Source organism: Octopus bimaculoides, chromosome 27, assembly GCF_046866305.1.
Source record: "Octopus bimaculoides isolate indiv1 chromosome 27, ASM4686630v1, whole genome shotgun sequence".
Taxonomy (NCBI): Eukaryota; Metazoa; Mollusca; class Cephalopoda; order Octopoda; family Octopodidae; genus Octopus; species Octopus bimaculoides.
In genome coordinates, this window is record NC_142954.1 from 14,851,391 (window position 1) to 14,876,521 (window position 25,131).

The following is a 25,131-nucleotide window of genomic DNA, read 5'->3' on the forward strand; positions in this document are numbered from 1 at the left end:
CACATGTGTACTTAGTTACACTAGTACATACATGTGTGTGTGAGCATGTGTATACATGTATATATATATCTAGTTTTAGTTTAATATATATATATATATATATATATATATGTATATATATATATATAGAGAGAGAGAGAGAGAGAGAGAGAGAGATAGTGAAAGCACATGGCTTAGTGGTTAGGATGTTGCACTCATGATTGCGAGATCGTGGGTTCGATTCCCAGACCAAGCATTGTGTTGTACTCTTGAGTAAAGCACTTCATTTTACATTGCTCTGCAATCATTTCAACATCTGACATGTGGCACCCGTTGCACCTGCACAGGTAATGTTGATCTGATGGAGAGAGTGAGCTTATGTCTACACACACATTTGATTACTATAAACAAATCATTTTGTGGTTGTTCGATAAGAAATTGTCAAACCCTCAAATATCATCTAATGACAGGAGTCCATCATAGTTCAGTTTAAAATGTATATATTACCTTACAAGAACCAACTCTGCCCAGCCCTTCATAGTGATTCCTTCATCCCTCAGCATTTAGCTGACCCTGCTCACCTCTCCTATGCTTTGTAGTTCTATACAATGCCTGGTGACCCCTGTCCATGCTGTAAAGTGGTTGCTGTTACGAATGGCATCCAGATATTAAAACCATGCCAGACATTGGAAATTAATGCATTCCTTGGGCACACTGAATCTGGAATCTGGATGTAAAATGATGATTATGATATATGTGTGTATATGTGTGTGTGTATATATATATATATATATATATATATATATATATATACTGTGAAACTTAATTTAATTTTAATTTTTAATAAATTGAATATAATTGAGTTTTTACCTGTAAATTTGGATTTTTATCCCTAATAATATTATTATTATAATATATATATATATATATATATATATATATATATACACACACATATATATATATATATCGTGGCACTCTGTCGGTTATGACAGTGAGAGGTCCAGTTAATCTGATCATTGGAACAGCCTACTCATGAAATTAATGTGCAAGTGGCTGAGCACTCCACAGACATGTGTACCCTTAACGTAGTTCTTGGGGAGATTAAGTGTGACACAGAGTGTGACAAGGCTGACCCTTTGAATTACAGGCACAACAGAAACAGGAAGAAAGAGTGAGAGAAAGTTGTGGTGGAAGAGTACAGCAGGGTTCGCCACCACTCCCTGCCGGAGCCACATAGAGCTTGAGGTGTTTTCACTCAACAAACACTCACAATGCCCAGTCTGGGAATCGAAACCATGATCTTATGACTGTGAGTCCGCTGCCCTAACCACTGGGCCATTGTGCCTCCACTCCACATACACACACACACACACATATATATATGTATATATATATACATACATAAACATATATACATACATAGACATCCATTTATACGTTTATATATATACACACACATAAATTTATATACATATATACATACACACACACACATTCACATCAAACACATGCACACACACACACACATAAACATTGCAGCTATCTATTCATCTGACTGTCTCTGTATGAAAGTTATATCGTGTGTGTGTGTGTGTGTGTGTGTGTAAGGTGTACAACAGTATATATATACCACACCCACTTGTACAGTTAGTCTCTATGGAAACTGGGCTACTAGAGGCAGGAAGAAGTGACCTATATTGACCTTTTACTAATGACCTGCAACCTCTAATGTAGAGCAGATAAAAAACAAAGGTCTCCAGTACTGTGAAGGCCTCTCACACACACATAAACACACACACACACACACACACACACACCGATGCATAAATGGAAGATATGTCAGCATCACCACCATTATCATCATCATTGTTATCACCATCATCATCACTACCACCACCACCACCACCACTACCATCATCATCATCATTGTTTTCATTGTCATCATCCTGTTGTTGTATTGTCATCATCATCTGACAGTTCTTCTATGCTGGCATGGGTGGAGGGGATTTCACAGCATCTTGCCACTCCTCACAGTCCTCCATCTTCACCAATTGGGTCACACAACTGGGTTGCACTACAGTCTGTCAGCTGGGACTAGACTCACGAGGAGTTGCCTGTACTGGTTTTTGCCTCTCTTCGTCCCTGATTTATGTGAGTGTGAATGTACACACACACATGAATATGCATATATGTACATATTATATATATATATATATATATATATATATATATATATATATATATATATATATATATGCATATATGTAAACATATATATATATATATATATATATATATATATATATATATATGTTATATTTCGTTATTGGATTTGGTTTGCAAGATTCTTTATGTTAGTATGTGTGTTGAAGCATATTCTGTTGTGTCTGGGGAGAGTCATTTTCTTTTTGTGCCTTATAATTTAACACACTCACCGTTAAAATTTCCACTTATTATTTATATTTTCCAAAAATTTTCCTTGCGTCTTGCAACCTTTTCAATAGTCTTGACTCTGTCCGTTATTTCAAGACTATTGAAAAGGTTGCAAGATACAAGGAAAATTTTAGGAAAATATAAATAAGAAATAAGTGGAAATTTTACCGGTGAGTGTGTTAAATTATAAGGCACAAAAAGAAAATGACATAGAATTTAATTAAATTAGAATAGATGGACACATTAGTATAATTATACTGGATAATATTGTATGGATAATACCATACTAAATTCTGGTGCCTCAATTTAAGAACCATATTCAGCTGACTCTCTCTCTCTACAAGGGGGAGACAAACACCTCCACTTAGCTAAGCCTGCATCTCTTGTAAACATAAGGACACAGGAAATGTGTCAAGGCCGACAGGAAGCGGTGCTGCTTCCTAGGGCTAAATAGTAGTAGTATTATTCCCTTCATGGGATTGTCACATTAAGTTTATATATGTATATATATGTATATGTATATATATATATATATATATATATATATATATATATATTATTATTATTTTAGTTTATGCGCCCTTTCAAAGTCTAGCCAGGCTCATGGGCCCGGTCTCTATGGCGTATGTGTTCCCAGCTGGACAGGACACCAGTCCATCGCAGTGTTACTCAAGAAACAGGATGTGTACCAATTAAAATGAGAGGAAGAAAAATATCATTATTGGTTGAAATGGCCTTTATTTTTACTGTTACAGTGTAAGATACAACTGCACTGAGTTATAGTCTAATGATTATTTGCAGTACTGGTGTCCATTCTGTAGGTAGTTAACTTCATCTGTTAGTGACTGCTAGAAGACTGGTGGAAAAAGGAGAGTGAGAGATAAAGATCGAGAGAATCTCCCTCTCTGGGCTGACAAGTAGATAAGGTGAAAGTTAGTATTGTCACATAATGATATTCCATAATTGAAGAGAGAGAGAGAGAAACAGATGCTCTTTGCCTTAGAACCAAATGACCAAAGAGATAGAACCAATTTTGAGTTCTGTATTTTATATCCCCCCCCCCCCCCGTAACTAAATTAGGTCAGGCTGAACAAAAGATTTTTCCTCTGTAATCAGCTTTGACTCAAGTTTGACTGGAATTGGTTACAGGTTAACAATTGACACTCATAAATATCCCAGTACAAAAGCTGAGAACAATAGGAAAATAATTCCATTTGGTTCTGAATCCTGGCTTAGAATCTAGAAAGCTATTCTTTACATTTATGTGTGTGTGTGTGTATATATATATTGATAGAAAGGACAACAAAAGAAAGAAAGAGACCTCGATATTATGTAAATAGAGGAATTTATCTGTAAAAATATGTGACACTTATTTGGTAGCCGGAGTTTCGGATGCCAGGTTGGGAGCCCATACCAACATCTCTTCATTTATCTTTTCAATTGGCCAGATAACTGAAGAGATGTTGGCGTGGGCTCCCACCCTGGCATCCAAAACTCTGAAATTTATCATGGCTACTGAATAAGTGTCACATATTTTTACAGATATATATATATATATATACATATATATATATATATATATATATATATATATATATATATTTGCCAACTAAATGTGGCAGTTCCATAGAGGACAGAGTGTAAGTGTCCTGAGAGAAAAGTTGGACTTAAGAAGCATCAGATGTGGTGTGCAAGAGAGACAACTGTGCTGGTATGGTCATGTGTTGCAAATGGATGAGGACAGCTGTGTGAAAAAGTGTCACACCTTAGCAGTTGAGGGAACCTGTGGAAGAGGTAGACCCAGGAAGACCTTGGATGAGGTGGTGAAGCATGACCTTTGAACATTGGGCCTCGCCGAGGCAGTGACAAATGACTGAGACCTTAGGAGATATGCTGTGCTTGAGAAGACCCGGCAAGCCAACTGAGACCCAAACCATGGCCTATGCCAGTGGGTGTAACCGGTTCACTTATGCGTACCTTTCCTTCATTGAACACTAAACTCTGCTTGCGAAGACCTGTTGAGGCAGGTGAAATTATTGTCGTGGCCGATGACAGTACCGCCTGATTGGCACCCATACCAGTGGAATATTAAAAGCACCATTCGAGTGTGATCATTGCCAGCATCACCTGACTGGCCCCTGTGCCAGTGGCACGTAAAAAACACCATTCGAGCATGGTTGTTGCCAGTGCCGCCAGACTGGCTCCTGCACAGGTAGCACGTAAAAAGCACCATTCAAGCGTGATCAATGCCAGTACCGCCTGACCGGTGGCATGTAAAAGCACCCACCACACTCTCGAGAGTGGTTGGTGTTAAGAACGGCATCCAGCTGTAGAAACTTTGCCAGATCAGATTGGAGCCTGGTGCAGCCTTCTGTCTTCCCAGTCACCATTCAAACCGTCCAACCCATGACATCATGGAAAGCGGATGTTAAACAACGATGATGATGATGTATGTATATGTATATATTTATGTGTTTGTCTCCCTACCATCACTTGACAACTAATAGAATAAGTTCTGGCATGGATTTCTTCAACTAAAACTCCTTAAGGCGGTGCTCCAGCATGGCTGCAGTCAAATGACTGAAATAAGTAAAAGAGAGTATTCCTTTACCTCTCGGTAAATCTGTAAAGATCTTCACATATTTATTCTTGATTTTATTTTTGATTTTTATCTATTTATCTTTCCCCAATTCTTTTCAACTGCCTCACGTATAAATCTCGAAATTTCTCCAACCCTGACCTACAAAGACATTCTCTTTATGTTTAAAAAATCCTCTTGAACCACTTTGCTTTAACATGCCTATACTACTTACCAACTTATTTACATATCCATCATCATCATCATCATCACCACCACTACCACCGTTACCTCCATCATCATCATAGTCGTCATTATCATTGTTGTCTTCATCTTGTTTTTTTTTATGCTGGCATTGGATAAATGACTTGACAAGAACAGACACATACATGCATACATACATATATATACATACACTTACATACAACCATACACACACCAGCGCATACATATATACAATACATGTACACAGTATACACATAAGTACACACATATATACATACACATACCAACACACACACACACACACACACACACATACACACCCACTCACAGACACTTTTCAGTATTGATTAGCCACCACAAACAAGCACTCACCCCATATTCCACATTCCATACCCTGCATACTATCCGCCACCCTCGCCCCACACTCTCCACTCTATTCTCTTCAATAACGATTGAGGTTCAACTTAAGATGACCTCTCGGAGTCATATGCAAATTACAATCCTAAATTATTTTGACTATTCTTTTATTCTTTTACTTGTTTCAGGCATTTTGACTGTGGTCATGCTGGAGCACCTACTTTTCTTCATTTTCTTCTTCTTCTTTGTCATTTTCTTGCCTCTAACACACACACAAAGGTGATGACCTGGTAGAAATGCTACCCTGGCAAGATGGCAGAAACGTTAATCCGCCAGACGAAATACTTAGCGGTATTTCGTCTGCAGCTACGTTCTGAGTTCAAATTCCACCGAGGTCGACTTTGCCTTTCATCCTTTCGGGGTCGATTAAATGAGTACCAGTTACGCACTGGGGTTGATATAATCGACTTAATCCGTTTGTCTGTCCTTGTTTTTCCCCTCTGTGTGTAGCCCCTTGTGGGCAATAAAGAGATAAGAAATGCTACCCTGGCTATGTTCATGTTTTGTGTTCAAATTCCACTATGGTCAACTTTGCTTTGCATTCTTTCAGGGTCCATAAAAAAAGGTACAGGTCAAGACCTTGGCTTAATGTAATCAACTTAACCCCCTCCTTTCAAAAATAGTTGGTCTTGAACTCTGCAACAGAACAGTGTCCCATTCAAGAAGAATTTTGTGATCTTACACATCATGGAGCTTGGGTAACCAGGTCTTATGAGTCCTAAGGGCTTGAGAAAGATATAGAAAAAATATCAGACAGCTGTGTAAAGAAGTGATGATCTCTAATTGTGAAAGAAACCTCTGGAAGAGGTAGACCCAAGAGGTTGTGGGATGAGGTGGTGAAATATGATCTTTGGTTGTTGAGTTTCCTTGAGGCAATGACAAGTGGCTGACACTTCTGGTGATTTGCTCTGCTTGAGAAGACACATCAAGCTTAGTAAAATCATGGACAAGTCTGAGGCACCCACTACACTCTGTGGAGTGGTCGGCATTAAGAAAGGCATCTAGCCATAGAAGCCAAGCAAAAACGAACTGGAGCCTTGTGCAGCTTTCCAGTCTACAAGCTCCAATCAAACCACGTAACCCATGCCAGCATGGAAAATGGACGTTAAATGATGATGATGATGATGAGCAGATGATGAGGGGATGGGGAGACAGCCTGCAGAAGTTGGGTATATCACCTATATCACTTGTATTATCACATTATCAGTTTTTATTCATCACTGATCATAATGCACTTCTAGTTCATTTTGGTTTTTTTGATTGTGCTCTTTTCCATCTTGTTTCTAATTGTTTAACTAAATTATCTTCCCATCATAGTGGTGGCCTTCTGAGTGGCTTTTCCTGGTCTCTTGAATACTATTCAGCAATGGAACTAATGCTTTGTAGGGACACTGTATTTCGTTATGCAACTACAGTATACTACAAATATATTAAACACTTTATAAGTCAATACTGTATCCTACTGTGTTAGCAGTGCTATTAAATCCCTTGTTAAGATTATCTCTACAGATTCTCTATAAAAATTATAGCCAGCACTGATTTGTTACAACATTTAGTATCCCAATATGTCTAATGTGAACAACAGTGCAATCAAAGATGGAAAAATAGATAATGGATAATAGATAATAAATAATAAAATTTGGAAGTGTGAATTATTGTTTATGCATGCAGGGGGAGAAGGTTTCATCCATAATATTTGAAATATTCATTGTTGATATTATGACATTTAGTTTTTTGGTAATGCAAAACTCACAGTTGCTGCCCCATCCCCTGTATTTGCTAGCCTTAGCTTTAATATTCCAGTTTAGAAACGTTAGCATGCCTAGTGGTATTTCATCTGCCGTTACATTCTGAGTTCAAATTCCGCCGAGGTTGACTTTACCTTTCATCCTTTCGGTGTCGATTAAATAAGTACCAGTTAATCACTGGGGTCGATGTAATCGACTTAATCTCCTTGTCTGTCCTTGTTTTTCCCCGCTATGTTTAGCCCCCTGTGGGCAATAAAGAAATGAAATATTTCAGTTTATCAGAGGAGGATGGTGCTCATATCTATGTCTTTAAGTGTCCATACCACGTTGGATAAAGATGTTGTGTGTCTTTTTTTTATCCCTGAACGAAGCCAAATGCTGAGTATTACTCTCTTTTGTTATTCCTTTCAAATCCATTATGTTGGCCTGTTACACTAGTTATTTTTCCAAATACCTATTGTTCAAGGGACAGCTGTCCAGAGATCTACAATTACAGAATTTTTGGGAGATATTCCTAATGTAATTATTTTACTGTGATTGAATATAATCGCTCCTATATTAGGGATGCAACTGTATTTAACTTTACCCATATTTCTATTGAAGATTTTGTGGTATTTGTGTGAATGAGAAAAGTGGTTATCTATGGAGCTTTAGGAATCTTCTGGCTATGTTAGTGACTACATTCATACTATATCAGCGATTGTGCTATAAGATTTTCCTCTGCCTGCATCTTTTTGGTCTATCTACATTTGCTTCAATATAATTTATGCTACTTTTAAAGTCAGATCTTTCTAACGCTCAACTGTAACATGGAGCAGCCTTTTCGAAAGTAGCTTTATCAGAAAATAGGTTGGAAATTCACCTGCTAACGCTTATTAACTAATTGTTTCATGATTGATGGTAGGTAGTTAGGGCCTATACCAATATAAGAGGCACCCTCATTTGGTTTATGGTAGGATTTCAATTTGCCTGCACTAAGCTTCATGCTAATATCTAAGAAATTAACTTCTTTAAGGTTCTTAGGTTTAGTTGGCTTAAATATTCTGCATAATTTTTCTCATCTCATCCATGTCATGTCCATTTTTGCCAACCCTCACCTGTTTCCAAGCAAGGTAATATTTCCCCATGGCCAGACATGACCTTGCAGAAGAGTGAAGATGAACAGCATTGCTTTATGACAATGACAATCATTTACAATTATCACAAAATACCAAAACAAGGAGACACAAATACATACACACACATACATCTATACACATTACATGTGTATGTGTGTGTGTGTGTATATATATATATATATCATCATCATCATTTTAACATCCACTTTTCCATGTTTGCATGGTTCAGATGGAGTTTATTGAGGTTGAATGCCCTTCCTGTGGCCAACCCCCCACCTGTTTCCAAGCAAGATAATGTTTCCCCATTGCCAGACATGTTCTCACAGTATACTGGAAACAAGTGACACCACTTGTATAACAGTGTCACTCATTTACAACTATCACATAATGTCAAGACAAGAAGACACAATATACACAAACACACTCACTCACTTGCACATGTACATACACACACTCACACAGATACACATGCACATACACACATTATATACACAACAAGCTTCTTTTAGTTTCCGTCTGACAAATTCCCTCACAAGATGACATACAGTGGGGCTAAAGCTGAACCCATGATGTCATTAAGAAGCAATCTTCTTAGCTACACAACCATATCTGGTTTTACAATTCCTATCAAGTTACATATAATCTCTAAGATACGAAACAGAAAGGACCAGCCAATCCATAGGAAGTTGTGTGAAGACTGATTTTACTCCTGACTTTCTCTCTCTCTCTCTCCTTGTCACCAAATATGTCAAATGTTGTTAACTAATTTGTTGAAAATGCTGGTTGCCTTATGAATATCCCAGGCCTTTTGTCCTTTGCATTTTCTATGGTCTTTGGTTGTCTTCCATTATCCATTATCAATATTGTACTAGAATGTCCCAGAACTTAATTAATTCATTTATGTCATTAATTGACCATTCCACATTATGCATGGCAGATTTAATCATCACTTGGTTTAACAACCCTTGGCTGCCTTTAGCAGAGACCACTCTGTTATCACCCTATTTAATATCACCACATGGCCCTTGGGGTCACCCTGTTGTCACCCAGTGTCACGCCTCTACCTGGTCCTTGGCTACCTTTAGCAGAGTCCATTCTGTTGTCACCCATTTTAATATCACCATTTACTCTTTGGGTACTTTTAGTAGAATTGTCCAGTCTGTTGTAAGTATTCAGTTCGAGTCTTCTGTCTTGGTTCTTCTGGTTCTAAACCAGTCATGGGCAGACTGTAACCCATGGGACTTTCTAAATAGCATGCTTAAAAAAAAAAAAAACTATCACCTTCAATTTTTTTTTATTAGCGCAGCTCTTCTGGTGATGATTCATGACTCCTGTGACCCACTTCTCAAAATAGATTTCCCTTGCCTGCTATAATTCATTATCTACATCCTTTCCTTATTTAAAATGTTAGGGTGTAATTTGAGGGGGAATTAGCTACTATTTCTCACTCATCAAACAACCTAATGAGACCACCTTCTTTGCACAATAATACCCTCGTTATAATCACAAACCAGTAATTAACCTATATGATCGCTGCCCAACCCTAACGCGGACACATGGAAAAGAACACACAAAAGTAAATAAATGGGCCAATGTTATTGCATATTTAAAAAAAAATATTAACCAATGATATTTTGATCAAATCAACTATTTTATACATCCTTCAACTGTTTAAACATTACAATATTGCCTTCTCTGGTGAACTCATACTTTAACAGACAATATCCTTCCTCAATGCTCAATGCCTCCTTGCTGCTTTAGCCTCCCCTTTCCCCATGCTCTGAACCAACCCAACTCTGACATGACCTAATGTCTGATGGTCTTTCTCTCTCTCTCTCTCTCCTCTCCCTCCCACTTCATCTCTATATCTCCTTGTCTCCAATTAGAAATCTATTTATGGAGCTCTTGCAGGGTGTTTGTGCTTGTGTATACTTGTGTGTGTGTGTGTGTGTGTGCATGTCCATGCTCATGTATGTGTGTGTCTATTTTTGTGTGTGAATATTTGTGTGTGGCAGGAATATATACATATATGTATGTATATATACATGTGTGTGTATGTGCATATAGGTTGATATTGACCGTGTTTGTATCGTTGGCGATTTTCTTTCTCCGTCTTCCCTTCTTTGGACTTTTTCTATATTTCTGATGAAGAGCTCTGCTCGAAACGTGAAATCCTCTTTCTTTTCTTTCCTTTCTTGAGCGTGCAATAACACTGTACTTATTCCACGTCCTCGTGTTGTTGTTTTTTCTTGCTTGTTCATGTTTGGATTGACTATATAAATATGTATGTATATATGTGTGTGTGCACCTGTATATGCATGTAAATATATATATGCATGTATATATATATATATATATATATATATACACATATACATGTGTGTATGTATATATATGTATACACACACACACACACATATACACCTATATCATCTATACACACATTTATGCATATTTATTCACAGATATTGTCTTTCTACCTCACTTTCTCCTCTCTCTCTCTCCGTCTTCACACACGCACACACACTCACACAAAACAAACTATCCATTTTTTTCCTTTTGTTGGTGGAAGCAAACGTCCAGTTCGTTAGGAAACATTAAATAAATTAAACATATTGTTCCTCATTAACATCAAATTCTCATTAAATTCTGGCCTCCTTCAGTCATACGATCAGACCTATCAAAATATATATCAAATCTACCTACTTATAAACCAATCACCAGAGAAACTCTGATTCTTAACTTTTGTATAAATATTGGTTAAATATTCTTGCTTAGAGGTGTTGAGTGGTCTGTGAGTTAAGGTTTGATTTTCTTTGCTAGGATTCTGGATTTTCTCTCATTCATTCATACAACACACATGTGATACATGTTTGTGCATGTATATATATTTGTGTTTATAACTGAGGTTATGTATGTATATACCTATGTGTCTATGTATATGTGTATGGATATGTGTGCATAAATATGCCTGTTTATGTATCTGTACATATATATATATATAAACACAGACATACACCCACAGCACATATTATTAACATACACAAATATTCCATATTGTGACTAAACACCCAACCCCAAAACATATTATTAAATTGTCAGTCTACTCTTGCAATATATTTGAATGGCTGAGAAGAGAACAATTTTAAAGGGTACCCAATGCCTGGCTGTTTACCTCAATAGCAGGAGCGAGGTGTTTAATCCTTGCCCACATGAAAGGAAGTACATCCTATCGTATCTGTGTGCCCCAACATGACTGCAACCACAGGTCTCCAGCCTTGACCTTCCACCAATGCCCTCAGACCTGACATAGAGTTTGACCAAAGCACACGCCAATGCATCCATGCACACAGACGCACACCCCTATAATGCGAGGACCCCACAAAATAGACTGTTTCCCACGCCACAACATATACCCCTTCACACATATTTTACCCCCACACATATATAGACATCCCCATGACCTTACCTTTTCCAGAAAGAAAATAGACCAACAAACACAGCTTTATATACCTACACCCCCAGAAAAAATTCTGCATCTGACACCACTACACAGATCACATTTTTCATTCTGACATTCCTGCATTGCTCAGCTTCAGTTACTCCATTGCCCTTACATGTTGCACATCCCTCTCTTGTATCCCATGTTGTCTGCTCCCACTCTTTATAATTGATGTTGAAGGCATTCAGGGAAGCTTTCAGTGTGTCTCTGTAGTATTTTCTATGGCCTCTCCACTATGCTGGAGTTTGCTGTAGAACATTTTCTTTGAGATCCAAAACAATTTCTGACATATAAACTCCAAGACCTGCCCAGCACAGTTGTGAGTGCATCAGTATTGTATGGATACTGGGAAGTTTAGCATGAGAGAGAACCTCTCTATCAAGAATCTTGTCTTGTCATTAAATGCAAATAATTCTTCTGAAGCAGGTGGTCTGGAAGAGGTTGAGCTTCCTTCTATGTTATTGATAAGTGGTCCACACTTCACAGCCATAGAGCAGTCAGGGTGAGGACTATGAGCAAGTACATTTTGATATTTGTCTCTCCCATTCCGCACATTTTCATGGAATCTACTTAAGGCAGCACTGGCCCTGGTGAATCTGATATTCTACTCATCATCAATGATGACAGTTAGAGTGAGCATGTTTCCCTGGTTGGTGAACTTGTCCACCACATTCAGCCATCATTCATTGATGAAGATGTTGGGTCCAGTGTATGTCTTTCCTGGAGCAGGTTCATTCATCATTTTGGTCTTCTTTAAACTGAAATTTTTACAGGAGTTAGAGAACGCATGAACATTGAACCATTATCTGTAGGATTTGGCAAGTTATTTTCTTATAATCATCATCGTATCTTCCTCCTCCACTTTCTCCCCTCCTTCTCCTCATATCATCATTAAGTATTAATTATGTTGTGCTAAGTAAATTTTATTGCTGATCTCTTTTTATTCTGTTTTATTGCAGAGTGAAATAACAGCAACAACTCCAGCAATAACACCAATGAAAACCCGGAATCAAACTGATACAAATCAATCACTCACGCACTCAATTGATTGATCAATCAATCAGTCAGTCAATAAACTAGTCAATCAATCAATACATCAATTAATCAATCAGTCAATCAACCATAAAATTCAATGGAATCAAACAATGACAACTGGTCAGAAAAATTATCAGAAACCATTCAGAGGATCCGTAAGTATGTGATATTCATCCTCACATATGTCGCCTACTGTATCACACGATACATCGTGTTGTTATTCCAGCGGATATCATGGGGCATCATGGGAGTAGAATACATTCGCAGGGACGCTCGCCGGGGACTCCAATATAAGCAGAGTGCACATGTCCAAGATATAATTTGGAGAAGGAAGTTGTATGATATCAGCATAGCACATCCAGTGAATTTCATTACGGTCCATAATGGTTTCAAACACCCGACATATGTCTTGAAACAGAAGGTGACGCTCTACTGTCTCACTAAACATGAAGCTGTGTTTGTTGAGACGACAGAAAATGTCGACATATACAGCTCAGATGTGATTCCAGCATTTCATAATGCTCAGTTTAAACATGCTCAAAAGATTATTACCATGCCATTAGCTTCTTTCCATAAAATGGCTTCTGATCTTGGTGAACCACGCATGCCTATCATCTGGATCTCTCGAACATGGCGCTGTGGTTCAGCAATCATGCGACAGATGTTTGAAAGTATACCTGGTACAATGGTAATTGGTGAGCCAGATGCTTTAACAAGTTTAAGCAACCTGGAACGAGATCAAATCATTTCAAAGTCAGAATATAAGCAGCTTTTAGAAAGTACCATTCGAATTCTTTGTAAACCAAATGAACGAGCTAAGTTGGTGTGTATCAAGACCAGACCATGTTGCTTCCGAATGGTACCTGACATCTATTCCACACAGCCATCCATTAGACATATATTTATGTACCGAAACAGCCTAAAGACAGTCACATCCGTTGTAGGAACCACACTGAATTCTAATATTCTCTTCCAAATTGTTCGTTTTATTGTTGACAACAACAGCCTCTCCAAAATACTGCCGTGTGTGCGCCGTAAGATGTATGACATGTTTGGTCATTTAAACAAGAGTGACAAAACATTGAAAGATACGGCACCAAACTTTAGCACTGTTGGAATCATCATTGCTGGTTGGGCTTCGAGTGTTTCAAAATGTGAGGAACTTCGTAATTACAACATACCAATTCTACCAGTTATTTTTGAAGACCTCATTAAATATCCACGTAAAACTTGTGAGCTTCTCTTTGAATATTTCCATATTCCTGAAGAAAATGTAACTTTGGCAGTTGATGGTTTTCGAAAGGACACAAGACGAGCATCAACAATTCTTGCCAGGTTACCATTAAAGAATGAAACAAGAAGGAATATTGAACCAGAAAAACGAGCCGAGGCTGATGCAATTTTAAAGAAATATTCTTTACCAAAATTAGGAGAACGTTATGAAATTCCAGGATTTTTAAGTATTGATTGAGTTCTTTCAAATATTTTAACTAGTCCTTATTCAATTTAGTTTAAAACTGCTAACAGTTCTATTATTATTATTATTATTATTATTATTATTAAGGTGGTAAGCTGACAGAATCATTAGCATGCTGGACAAAATGCTGAGTGATATTTTGCTTGTCTTTATATTCTAAGTTCAAATCCTGCCAAGGTTGACTTTGCCTTTCATCCGTTCAGGGTGACTAAAATAATTACCAGTCAAAAACTAGGGTCAATGTAATTGACGAGCGCCCACCCAGTAAATTTCAGGCCTTGTACCTATAGTAGAAAAGATTATTATTATTCAGTAGTTTTATTTTTATAGCGTGCTTTCACTTCACTACCGAGCACAGTTCTGTGCGCCTTGGGTATGTGCTGTGGTTTGCTGTGGTGCTCTTATGGTTACTGTGTTGAAAGTGTTTTGCGTAGGATGTGTACAGTGCCCAGTAGTGTAATTTTCTGTATGTTATATATATTTTATTTACTCTTTTACTTGTTTGTCATTTGACTGTGGCCATGCTGGAGCACCACCTTTAGTCGAGCAAATCGACCCCAGGACATATTCTTTATAAGGCTAGTACTTATTCTATCGCTTTCTTTTGCCAAACTGCTAAGTTACGGGGACGTAAACACACCAGCATCAGTTGTCAAGTGATGTTAGAGGGATAAAGACAGACACACACACACACACATATATATATATACATATATACAACAGGCTTCTTTTCAGTTTCCGTCTACCAAATCCACTCACAAGGCTTTGGTCGGCCCGAGGCTATAGTAGAAGACACTTGCCAAAGGTGCTGTGCAGTGGGACTGAACCCGGAACCATGTGGTTGGTAAGCAAACTACTTACCACACATCCATTCCTTATTATTATTATTATTGTTGTTATTATTATTATCATTATTATTAGCTGGCAGATTCTTTAAAGTGTCAGAAAAAGCACTTTGTGGTATTTGTTCTGGTTTTTTACATATCATCTGGTTCAAATCCTACTGAAGTCAACATTAACTTTCATCCCTCCATGGTCAATAAAATAGAAATACCATTGAAGAACTAGAGTCAATTCCTCCCCACTCACCTCAGACTTCTTGCAATGTGCCTTGATCAGAAACCACTGTTGTTGTTGTTACTCTTTTACTTGTTTCAGTCATTTGACTGCGGCCATGCTGGAGCACCACCTTTAGTCGAACAAATAGACCTCGGGACTTATTCTTTGGAAGCCTAGTACTTATTCTATTGGTCTCTTTTGCCGAACTGCTAAGTTACGGGCACGTAAACACACCACCATCGGTTGTCAAATGATGGTGGGGACAAATACAGACACACAAACATATACACACACATACATATATACAATGGGCTTCTTTCAGTTTCCGTCTACCAAATCCACTCACAAGACTTTGGTTGGCCCGAGGCTATAGTAGAAGACACTTGCCCAAGGTGACATGCAGTGGGAATGAACCCGGAACCATGTGGTTGGTATGCAAGCTATTTACCACACAGCCACTCCTGTGCCTATAAACTTACTGTGATTAAAGGTGTCTTGGGGTTTTCATTCCTAAGGTATTTTTTGATGTTATTATTTTTATTATTATTCAGGTCACTGCCTGGAATTGAACTCGGAATCTTGGGGTTAGTATCCCGTGCTCTTAACCACTACACCATATGCCCCTGGCTATATGTTGTTATTATTATCATTATTATTATTATTATCATCACCACTATTATTATTATCATTATTATTATTCAAGGCAGTGAACTCGGAGAATCAATATTATGCTGGGTAAAATGCTTTCTGGCATTTTGTCTCTCTTTATATTCTAAGTTTAAATTCCGCCAAGGTCAACTTTGCCTTTCGGCCTTTCAGGTTCAATAAAATAAGTACCAGCTGAGCATTGGGGTCAACGTAATCAACTTACCCCAAACCCCAAAATATCAGGCCTTGTGCCTATATTAGAAAGGATTATAATTATCATTAAAGCGGTGAGCTGGCAGAATCGTTAGCACACCAGAATCGTTAGTAGGCAAAATGCATTACGCCATTTTGTCTGTCTTTCTGTTCTGAATTCAAATTGATACTAGTTAAGCACTGGGGTCAATGTATTAATTGACTTATCCCCTCCTCTGAAGTTGCTGGCTTTGTGCCAAAAATTAAAATCATTATTATTATTTATTGTCTTTGCACAGCTCCTAGCACTGGAGATGTGCTACAGTGTCAGCTGTTCACTACCAGTGAACCAAGGTAACATCCCTTATTTTTCAAGCACCATCCGGAGTATTCACGCAGTTCCAAGCAGTGCTGTTTTCTGCAAGTGCTCCACCCTTATTACAACCCCTATTTGTTCCATGTACTTCTCAAGATTTTTACTCACTGTTCCCAGGGCTCCAATAATTATTGGTACTACTGCTACCTTTTTCATCGACCACAACTGCTTAACCTCACAAGCTAACCTGTCATATCTATCAACTATTATCATTATTGTTATTATTAAGGCAACAAACTGGCGGAATTGTTAGCATGCTGGACTCAATGTTTAGTGGCATTTTGTCTGTCTTTACAGATTTGAAGGCTGTTTGACTGCTCTTCAGAGGCCAACCATTCCTTAATCTGCAACCTACATATGATAACGTCATAGTAAGTGCTCTATAAATCAGTCACAAACCAATACTTATTTACAGTGGATAGACTAATTTGCATATCATGCATTAGTTAATGGCATGTTCAGACACTTACTGAATATTTAGATGTTCAAACTGTGTGTATTAGAAAATCTAAGATCAATTGAGTGCAGTTACCTTGCAGTTTGTAACACCTACATGAAGAGACTAACCATATGTATCCATTTTTATTTTTTATCTATTTATATTTTGCTGTTTTCAGTCATTAGACTGTGGTCATGCTGGGGCACTGCCTTGAAGAGCTTTAGTCAAACTAACCAACCTCTGTACTTAATTTTTTTTTTTTATAAGCCTGGTACTTATTCTATTGGTCTCTTTTGCCAAACTATTAAATTATGGGAATATAAACACACCAACACTGGCTGTTAAGTGGTGGTGGGACACACACACACACACACACACAAAATGAAGTTGATGATGATGATGGCCTTCTTTCAGTTTCCATCTAACAAATCCACTCTCAAGTCTTTGGTCAGATCGAGGTTGTAGTAGAAGGCACTTGCCCAAGGTGCCACACGGTGGGACTGAACCTGCAACCATGTCATCGGGAAGCAAACTTCTTACCACACAGCCCCACTGAAGGCCCTTACTACAGCCAGTTCATGTCTACCCTAAAGTTCACTCACAGCACTTGAGTCGATCTGAGGGTATGGTAAAAGACACTTGCTCGATGTACCATGCAGTGGGTTAAACCCAGGGCCTTGTGGTTGTGAAACAATCTTTTAAACCATCTAGCCTTAAAAATAAAATGTAATTAAAACCATACAGTCATAGATGGAACTCTTTTCTTGCTCACAGGTTTGTTCATGCACAGCTGACCTGCAGTTAAACAACAACAGACTACTACTGCTGCTGCTAGTAGTAGTAGTAGTAATAGCAGCAGTAGCAGTAGTAGTAGTAGTAGTAGTCGTCAGACAGTAACCCTCTGAGGATCTGTTCCAATCTGAAATTCAGATAAATGATTTTACACATAACTTCATAGTCACTGTTAAGCCACTTCACCAGAGATGAGGAACATGAGGCCCTCCAGTAGAGATTGGGGTACCAAGTGCCTTCTGAAGGGCTAAGTTTAGCCTTATGAAATAATAAAAGACACTGAAAATAGACCAGATTATATTTTTTCTGATTTAATTTTATTTAAATTTTATTTTTCAGTTAATTGTGAATTTTTGAAGAAAAAAAAAACCTTATTTTTTAAATACCATATTTGATGGCATAGAAGATGCATGTTTTCAGCCAAAATATGTCTAAAAACATCATCCTGGGTCCTATATGCGAAGCTGAGCCTCCCATAAACTAATTTTGTCCCTGACACTCACAACTATTGACTAACTAGCAGAAATACCCGGCTTTGCCCGGGTTAAAGAGAATAATGAAATCTAAAAACGCCATCTAGACTACGCAACCCTCAACTGTTAGTAGCTACGATACCATATTTCTACATTAATAACTCTCCAATCCATGCCAGCATGGAACATAGACATTAAGTGGAATGCCAGTCTCTCATCTAGGAGGGCCTTGAAATCAATGTTACCAACTGGGGACTATGTGTGTCGTAGTGATAATAAAAAGACCCAAAGGAGGTCTGCAACGAAATAATTTTACTCAACACTTTGCAAGTGAATCAGTGGAGGCAAAGATGCGTCTCATTTACTTGACAATTTATGTACCACATTTCAGAAATCACAATGAAAGTATATCTGAAAGGGTAGTCTTACACTGTTGTACCGTTGAATTACAAATAATGCTCATCTGTTATGTTCGGGTTAAAATTTCATCAACATCAAAAATATATGAATTTTCATGGGAGTTATGGCCGTTATGCATAGAATATAATTTCCAAATTTCATAAAGATCCGTTCAGTAGTTTTGACGTAGTTTTGGATAAGAAAACAAATGACTAATGTGTGTGTTTGTGTGCATGTATTTGTGTGTGATGGGTGTATATATGTATAGATATCTGTATGCATGTATATATATGTATATATGTGTACATATTACATGTACATCTATATATATATATATATATATATATATATACATCTACACATGTGTATACATATACATGTATGCATATAGATCTATATCTATATATATATATCTATGCATATACGTGTACATATACATGTATATGTATACATATACATTTCTTTCTCTCTCTCTGAAAGTATCTGTCATTACAGTATCGAAATGTGATTGTTTCAGTTAGTGGAATAACGTGTACATATACATCTATATGTATACATATACATCTCTCTCTCTCTCTTTCTCTCTCTCTCTCTCTCTGAAAGTATCTGTCTTTACAGTATCGAAATGTGATTGTTTCAGTTAGTAGAATAGTTTCATTTTTAAAGTGAAAGTATTTGACATGAGTGTTTTTGTTTCACTTTTGATACAGTGGAGGAGATATTATGTTGCTGTGGGCTCGAACTCTGCAAGAAGTTAAAAAATTTTTTGACTAAAACACAACTGGAACCCTAAGTAAGGCATCTGCAAAATTTGAATGAAATTGGTTGCGTAGTTCTCGAGTTTTAGGGATTCACACAGACAGACAGACAGACACACATTCTCATTTTTATATATATAGATTTCTTATCATGTCAGTCCATGCTACCTAACCTGACTACTTAATAATAATAGAATTTACTTAAACATTATTATTATACAATGATGTTTCCTGCTTATAGCTCAGGTACTTTTGCTAGATTGCTTCAAATATTACATATTTTAACCTTTTTGCTACCATATTTCTGTTGAAATAACTGCTTTTCTTTCAATTAATTCTGAAAATAATGGAGAATTTAGTAAAATAACCATGCCGTTATTAAGCTGGTGTTTGGAACATAAATTAACATGATTTTTGATGGAAAGTTTTATCTGAGATTTCTTTAAAGCAGTGGTTCTCAGCCAGGATTCATATGGCCCCTGAGGGTCCATATAAGATTTTTGGGGGTTCATGTAACAAAATAGTAAATTGTATTCTAAGGACACCTGAAAAACTTTACTTTTGATGTATGTATTGGTGTGTATTGCAAGAAACAGCTAGGTTTTCATTAAGCAAAACAAGCATCTGCTTAGGGCAGTGGTTCTCAACCAGGGTCCATATAAGATTTTGGAGGGGCCCATGTAACAAAATAGTAAATTGGGGATCCACAATAGTATTTTAAGGGCCCCTGAAGAAATTTTGCTTTAGATTTATGTATTGGTATGTATTGCAAGAAACAGCTAGGTTTCTTTCTCTAACATTTTAGTTCAACCTACACAAGTTAATGTGTGTAAAACAAAATATGAATTTTAAAAGAAATTTCTGTAAAACTAGTTTCAAATTTCAAGTGCCTATGGGGGTCGACCAGAATAAAATAGTAGTCAAAGGTGTCCATAGACAAAAAAAAAATGGTTGAGAGCCCCTGCTTTAAAGCATGAAGTTTATATCATAAAACCAAAGGTGGAGTCAGGTTGGTTGGTATCAAAAGCATCAATGCACTAAAAACCAATTTTTTTCCTGAATGTGCACTGCTGAAATAGTAGTGCATCTAATAAACATGTGTCTTTTATGCCATCAAATGCAGTATTTATTTCTTTGTCTTGCTTAAAGTAATTAAAATTATGTTGAAAACCAAAAAAAAAAAACCTCAAGAAATCTTTGGAAAAGTAAATTAAAAGAAGTTGGAGAAATTCTTCTGGAAATTTGCCTTCTTTTTTAATGTTTTGTTATTGTTTAGCAGAGTTGTTAAAATATTGGATCAAATGTTGTGTGTTAACTCCTTATGTTCTGAGTTCAGATTTTACCACAGTCAATTTTGCCTTTTATTCTTTCAGGGTTCATTCATTTTCTCCACCCACTATACTCATGAGGGTCATATGGTTTAGAGTCCTTAGGCCCCTCCTTCATACGGTCCTATCAGAAGCAACCATCAAATCTATGGTACAGAGCCACGGAAACATGTAGAAGAGACAATGACTGTATTAAGCTAGTAGAGTTTGGCCTCCTCCACTAGAACATGTTCTTTACTTGTAAAGATTGTGACATTCTAATTCCCAATGACTAATGGTTGCTCCCACCTGGACCTGCTCTATGGGTCTTGGGACCCACATCATTTGTGCTCCCACCCCATGCCTTCCAGAATATGTTGCAGGTTTACAGCTGATTGTATCAGCATTGAGTGGAGACTCTGATATATTTTTTGAGATGGACTACTTTACCTAAGGTTCAGACAAGGCAGCAAGCTAGCAGAATCGTTAGCACACTGGGCAAAATGCTTAGCGGTATTTCGTCTGTCTTTACGTTCTCAGTTCAAATTCCGCCGAGGTCAACTTTGCCTTTCATCCTTTTGGAATCGATGAATTAAGTACCAGTTGCATACTGGGCCCTCTCCAAAAAAAATTTGGGGCCTTGTGCCTAGAGTAGAAAAGAATATTGGTGTGATGGAGAAGAGGAGGCTTGTATGCATATGCAACTATCAGTTTTCCACAAAACCTTTGTCCAAACCTTCCCATATATTTATTCTTTTTTACTCTAGGCACAAGGGCCGAAATTTTAGGGGAGGAGGCCAGTCGATTAGATAGACCCCCGTACACAACTGGTACTTAATTTATAGACCCCCGAAAGTCTACCTCGGCGGAATTGGAACTCAGAACGTAAAGACAGATAAAATACCGATAAGTATTTCGCTCAGCATGCTAATTTTTCTTATTTCTTTATTGCCCACAAGGGGCTAAACACAGAGGGGACAAACAAGGACAGACAAAGGGATTAAGTCAATTACATCGACCCCGAAAGGATGAAAGGCAAAGTCGACCTTCGCGGAATTTGAACTTAGAACGTAACAGCAGACGAAATACCACTAGGCATTTCGCCCGGTGAGCTAACATTTGTGCCAGCTCACCGCCTTCTTCCCATATATTTATTGATACCAATAAATGTTCGATTTTGACGGACAGAGGTCCCAAGGAGGGGAAGATTTAATTTATCAAAATTTATACTTTATAGAAGAAATGGAATTAGTAGTAGAAATGGTGAGGGTTGTTTGTAATTCAACCTTATTGCACAAGCAGTTAACTTCCATGTGGCCTTCAGATATAAAAAGAAAAAGTTCCCTTCCATCACCATCACTTTGTTCTGTACTTGACCTGCCAGAAACAGCAGCCAAATATTCCTCACATCACCATCTACCAAAGAAAAATGAAACATGCTGGATATGAGAGCCACATGGGAGATGGATGGTTAGGTGGGAGCACTGTGTCTGGATAAAAGATGTGGTGGTCATGGCTGGAACACCCTTGATTATAGGTTGTCTGCTTCACTAAGACTGCTCTGGCTCTACATAACAAAACCCAGCGACCTTCACCTTGCTCATCTCCATTGGTTCTATTTCATTTCACTCCACCACCACCACCAACACCACATCCACTCTTTCTACCAACATGTACCTAATTACTAAACTGGGTGGGGGTGGGGTAGCGGTGGTCTGTCGAGGTCATAACAGGAAGCATATAACAGCCACAAACTCCTCCTCCTCCTCTTGCTCCCTGCTGCTCTCATTGCCACCCTTACCTCTGCACCCCACAGTCCATCCCTCCCACCCCACCCCTCAGTAAACACCATGAACAGACTGGATGACTAACAGTAATAATGGTTGCATTGGTGGGTTGTTGGTTTATACAACACTGACGACGATGGTGGTGGTGGTGGCCATCCTGCCTCTGGTGGAAGTGGTGATGATAGTGATGATGATGATTCAATCTGGTTTAGTCCAGTCCAAATGACACGTCTCACCTGTCTCAAACAAGTGTCACATAAACGAGGAAATAGGTAGACATACAGATACACACACTTATAGACATATATATGTGTGTATGCATATATATATATATATATGCACGTATATATGTATATGCATATATATATATATATGTATATGCACATATATATATATATATATATATATATATATATATATATATATATATATATATATATATATATATATATATATATATATATACATATATATATAATTATATATAGATATATATATATACCCACCTTCCCCCTCTCTCAATCCCCCTTCCCTCTCTTATACCCACCCTCTCTCTCCTCTCTTCCTCTCCCCTCCCACACCCATCTTCCCCCTCTCTTACATCCACCTTCCCCTTCTCCCTCCTCGTCAACACCCCCTCATAAGCTCATCCCACCACACCCCAACACACTCCTACTCTACCTTCCCACTCCACCCCATCCAATTCCTTACACCCACCACCCACCCCTACCCACATACCCCACCCTACCCACATACCCCTACCTTAAAACCAAAATCCTAATAAGTAGGAAGGTAGATAAAACACAAACCCCTTCAGGTAGATGGCCCTGCTCAGTATGTAGAAAAGGAGTAGGTAGTAACTCTATAAGATGTACCCGGTGCAAGCTATGGACACATAAGAGGTGCAGCAACATCAAAGGCAGGTTAACTAGCAAGTTAGTTTTTGTTTGTGGCAGATGTTCAGGTGCAATAAAGACTGCAAACAAACAGGAAACAACTTCTATCTCATTCCAGGGTGAAAAACTAGAGGTAGTCGATAGCTTCCGCTATCTGGGCGACCAAGTTAGTAGTGGGGGTGGGTGCGCTGAAAGTGTAGCTGCTAGAATAAGAATAGCCTGGGCAAAGTTTAGAGAGCTCTTACCCCTGCTGGCGACAAAGGGACTCTCACTCAGAGTAAAAGGCAGACTGTATGACGCATGCGTACGAACAACCATGCTCCATGGCAGTGAAACATGGGCTGTAACTGCTGAGGACATACGTAAGCTCGCAAGGAATGAAGCCAGTATGCTCCGTTGGATGTGTAATGTCAATGTGAATACCCGTCAGAGTGTAAGTATCTTGAGAGAAAAGCTGAACATTAGAAGCATCAGTTGTGGCGTGCAAGAGATACGATTGCGCTGGTATGGACATGTGGTGAGAATGGAGGAGGATAGCTGCGTGAAAAAGTGCCACACCCTAACAGTTGAGGGAACCCGTGGAAGAGGTAGGCCCAGGAAGACCTGGGCTGAGGTGGTGAGGCAAGACCTTCGTACATTGGGCCTCACCGAGGCGATGACTACGGACCGAGACCTTTGGAAATGGGCTGTGCGTGAGAAGACCCGGCAAGCCAAGTAAGATCGTTGCCAGTGCCCCTGGACTGGTTCTTGTGCGGGTGGCACATGAGATGCACCATTTTGAGCGTGGCCGTTGCCAGTACCGCCTGACTGGCTCCTGTAGGATTTTCGAGCGAGATCGTTGCCAGTGCCCCTGGACTGGCTTGTGCGGGTGGCACATAAAAGACACCATTTCGAGCGTGGCCGTTTTCGTGCGGGTGACACGTAAAAGCACCCACTACACTCTCTGAGTGGTTGGCGTTAGGAAGGGCATCCAGCTGTAGAAACTCTGCCAAATCAGACTGGAGCCTGGTGTTGCCATCCGGTTTCACCAGTCCTCAGTCAAATCGTCCAACCCATGCTAGCATGGAAAGCGGACGTTAAACGATGATGATGATGATGATGTGTGTATGCATATATATACATATATATACATATATACATATATATGCATATATATAAATGTATGCATATATATACATATATATGCATATACATATATATTTGCACATATATATATACACACACATACCTACATACATGTATATATATATATATATATATATATATATACACACACACACACACAGAGTGCATGCATATACATTTTTATACACATCTTCACATCTATGCGCAATGCGTATAAAGATAAGAATAATGTTTGTTTATACTTGTATGTTAACAGACTCACTCACACATACAAGCAGACATATACACATACATACATACACACACACACACACATACACATCTCTATATGTATTTAGATACAAATATTTGCACACACACACACA

The 25,131-nt window shown here is 38.2% G+C and overlaps 1 protein-coding gene across 3 annotated transcripts in view; it reads left to right on the forward strand.

The window, feature by feature from the left end:
* Nucleotides 1-20,883, forward strand: part of LOC106881775 (uncharacterized) — a 74,116-nt gene extending 53,233 nt beyond the window's left edge. For all 3 annotated transcript variants that reach the window (XM_089343681.1, XM_089343682.1, XM_089343680.1), the window contains one exon: nucleotides 12,963-20,883. In XM_089343681.1, coding sequence (XP_089199807.1) covers nucleotides 13,136-14,509 — 1,374 coding nt within the window. In that variant the 5' untranslated portion in view covers nucleotides 12,963-13,135 and the 3' untranslated portion in view covers nucleotides 14,510-20,883. The remainder of the gene's footprint in view (nucleotides 1-12,962) is intronic.
* Nucleotides 20,884-25,131: the final 4,248 nt, after the last annotated feature.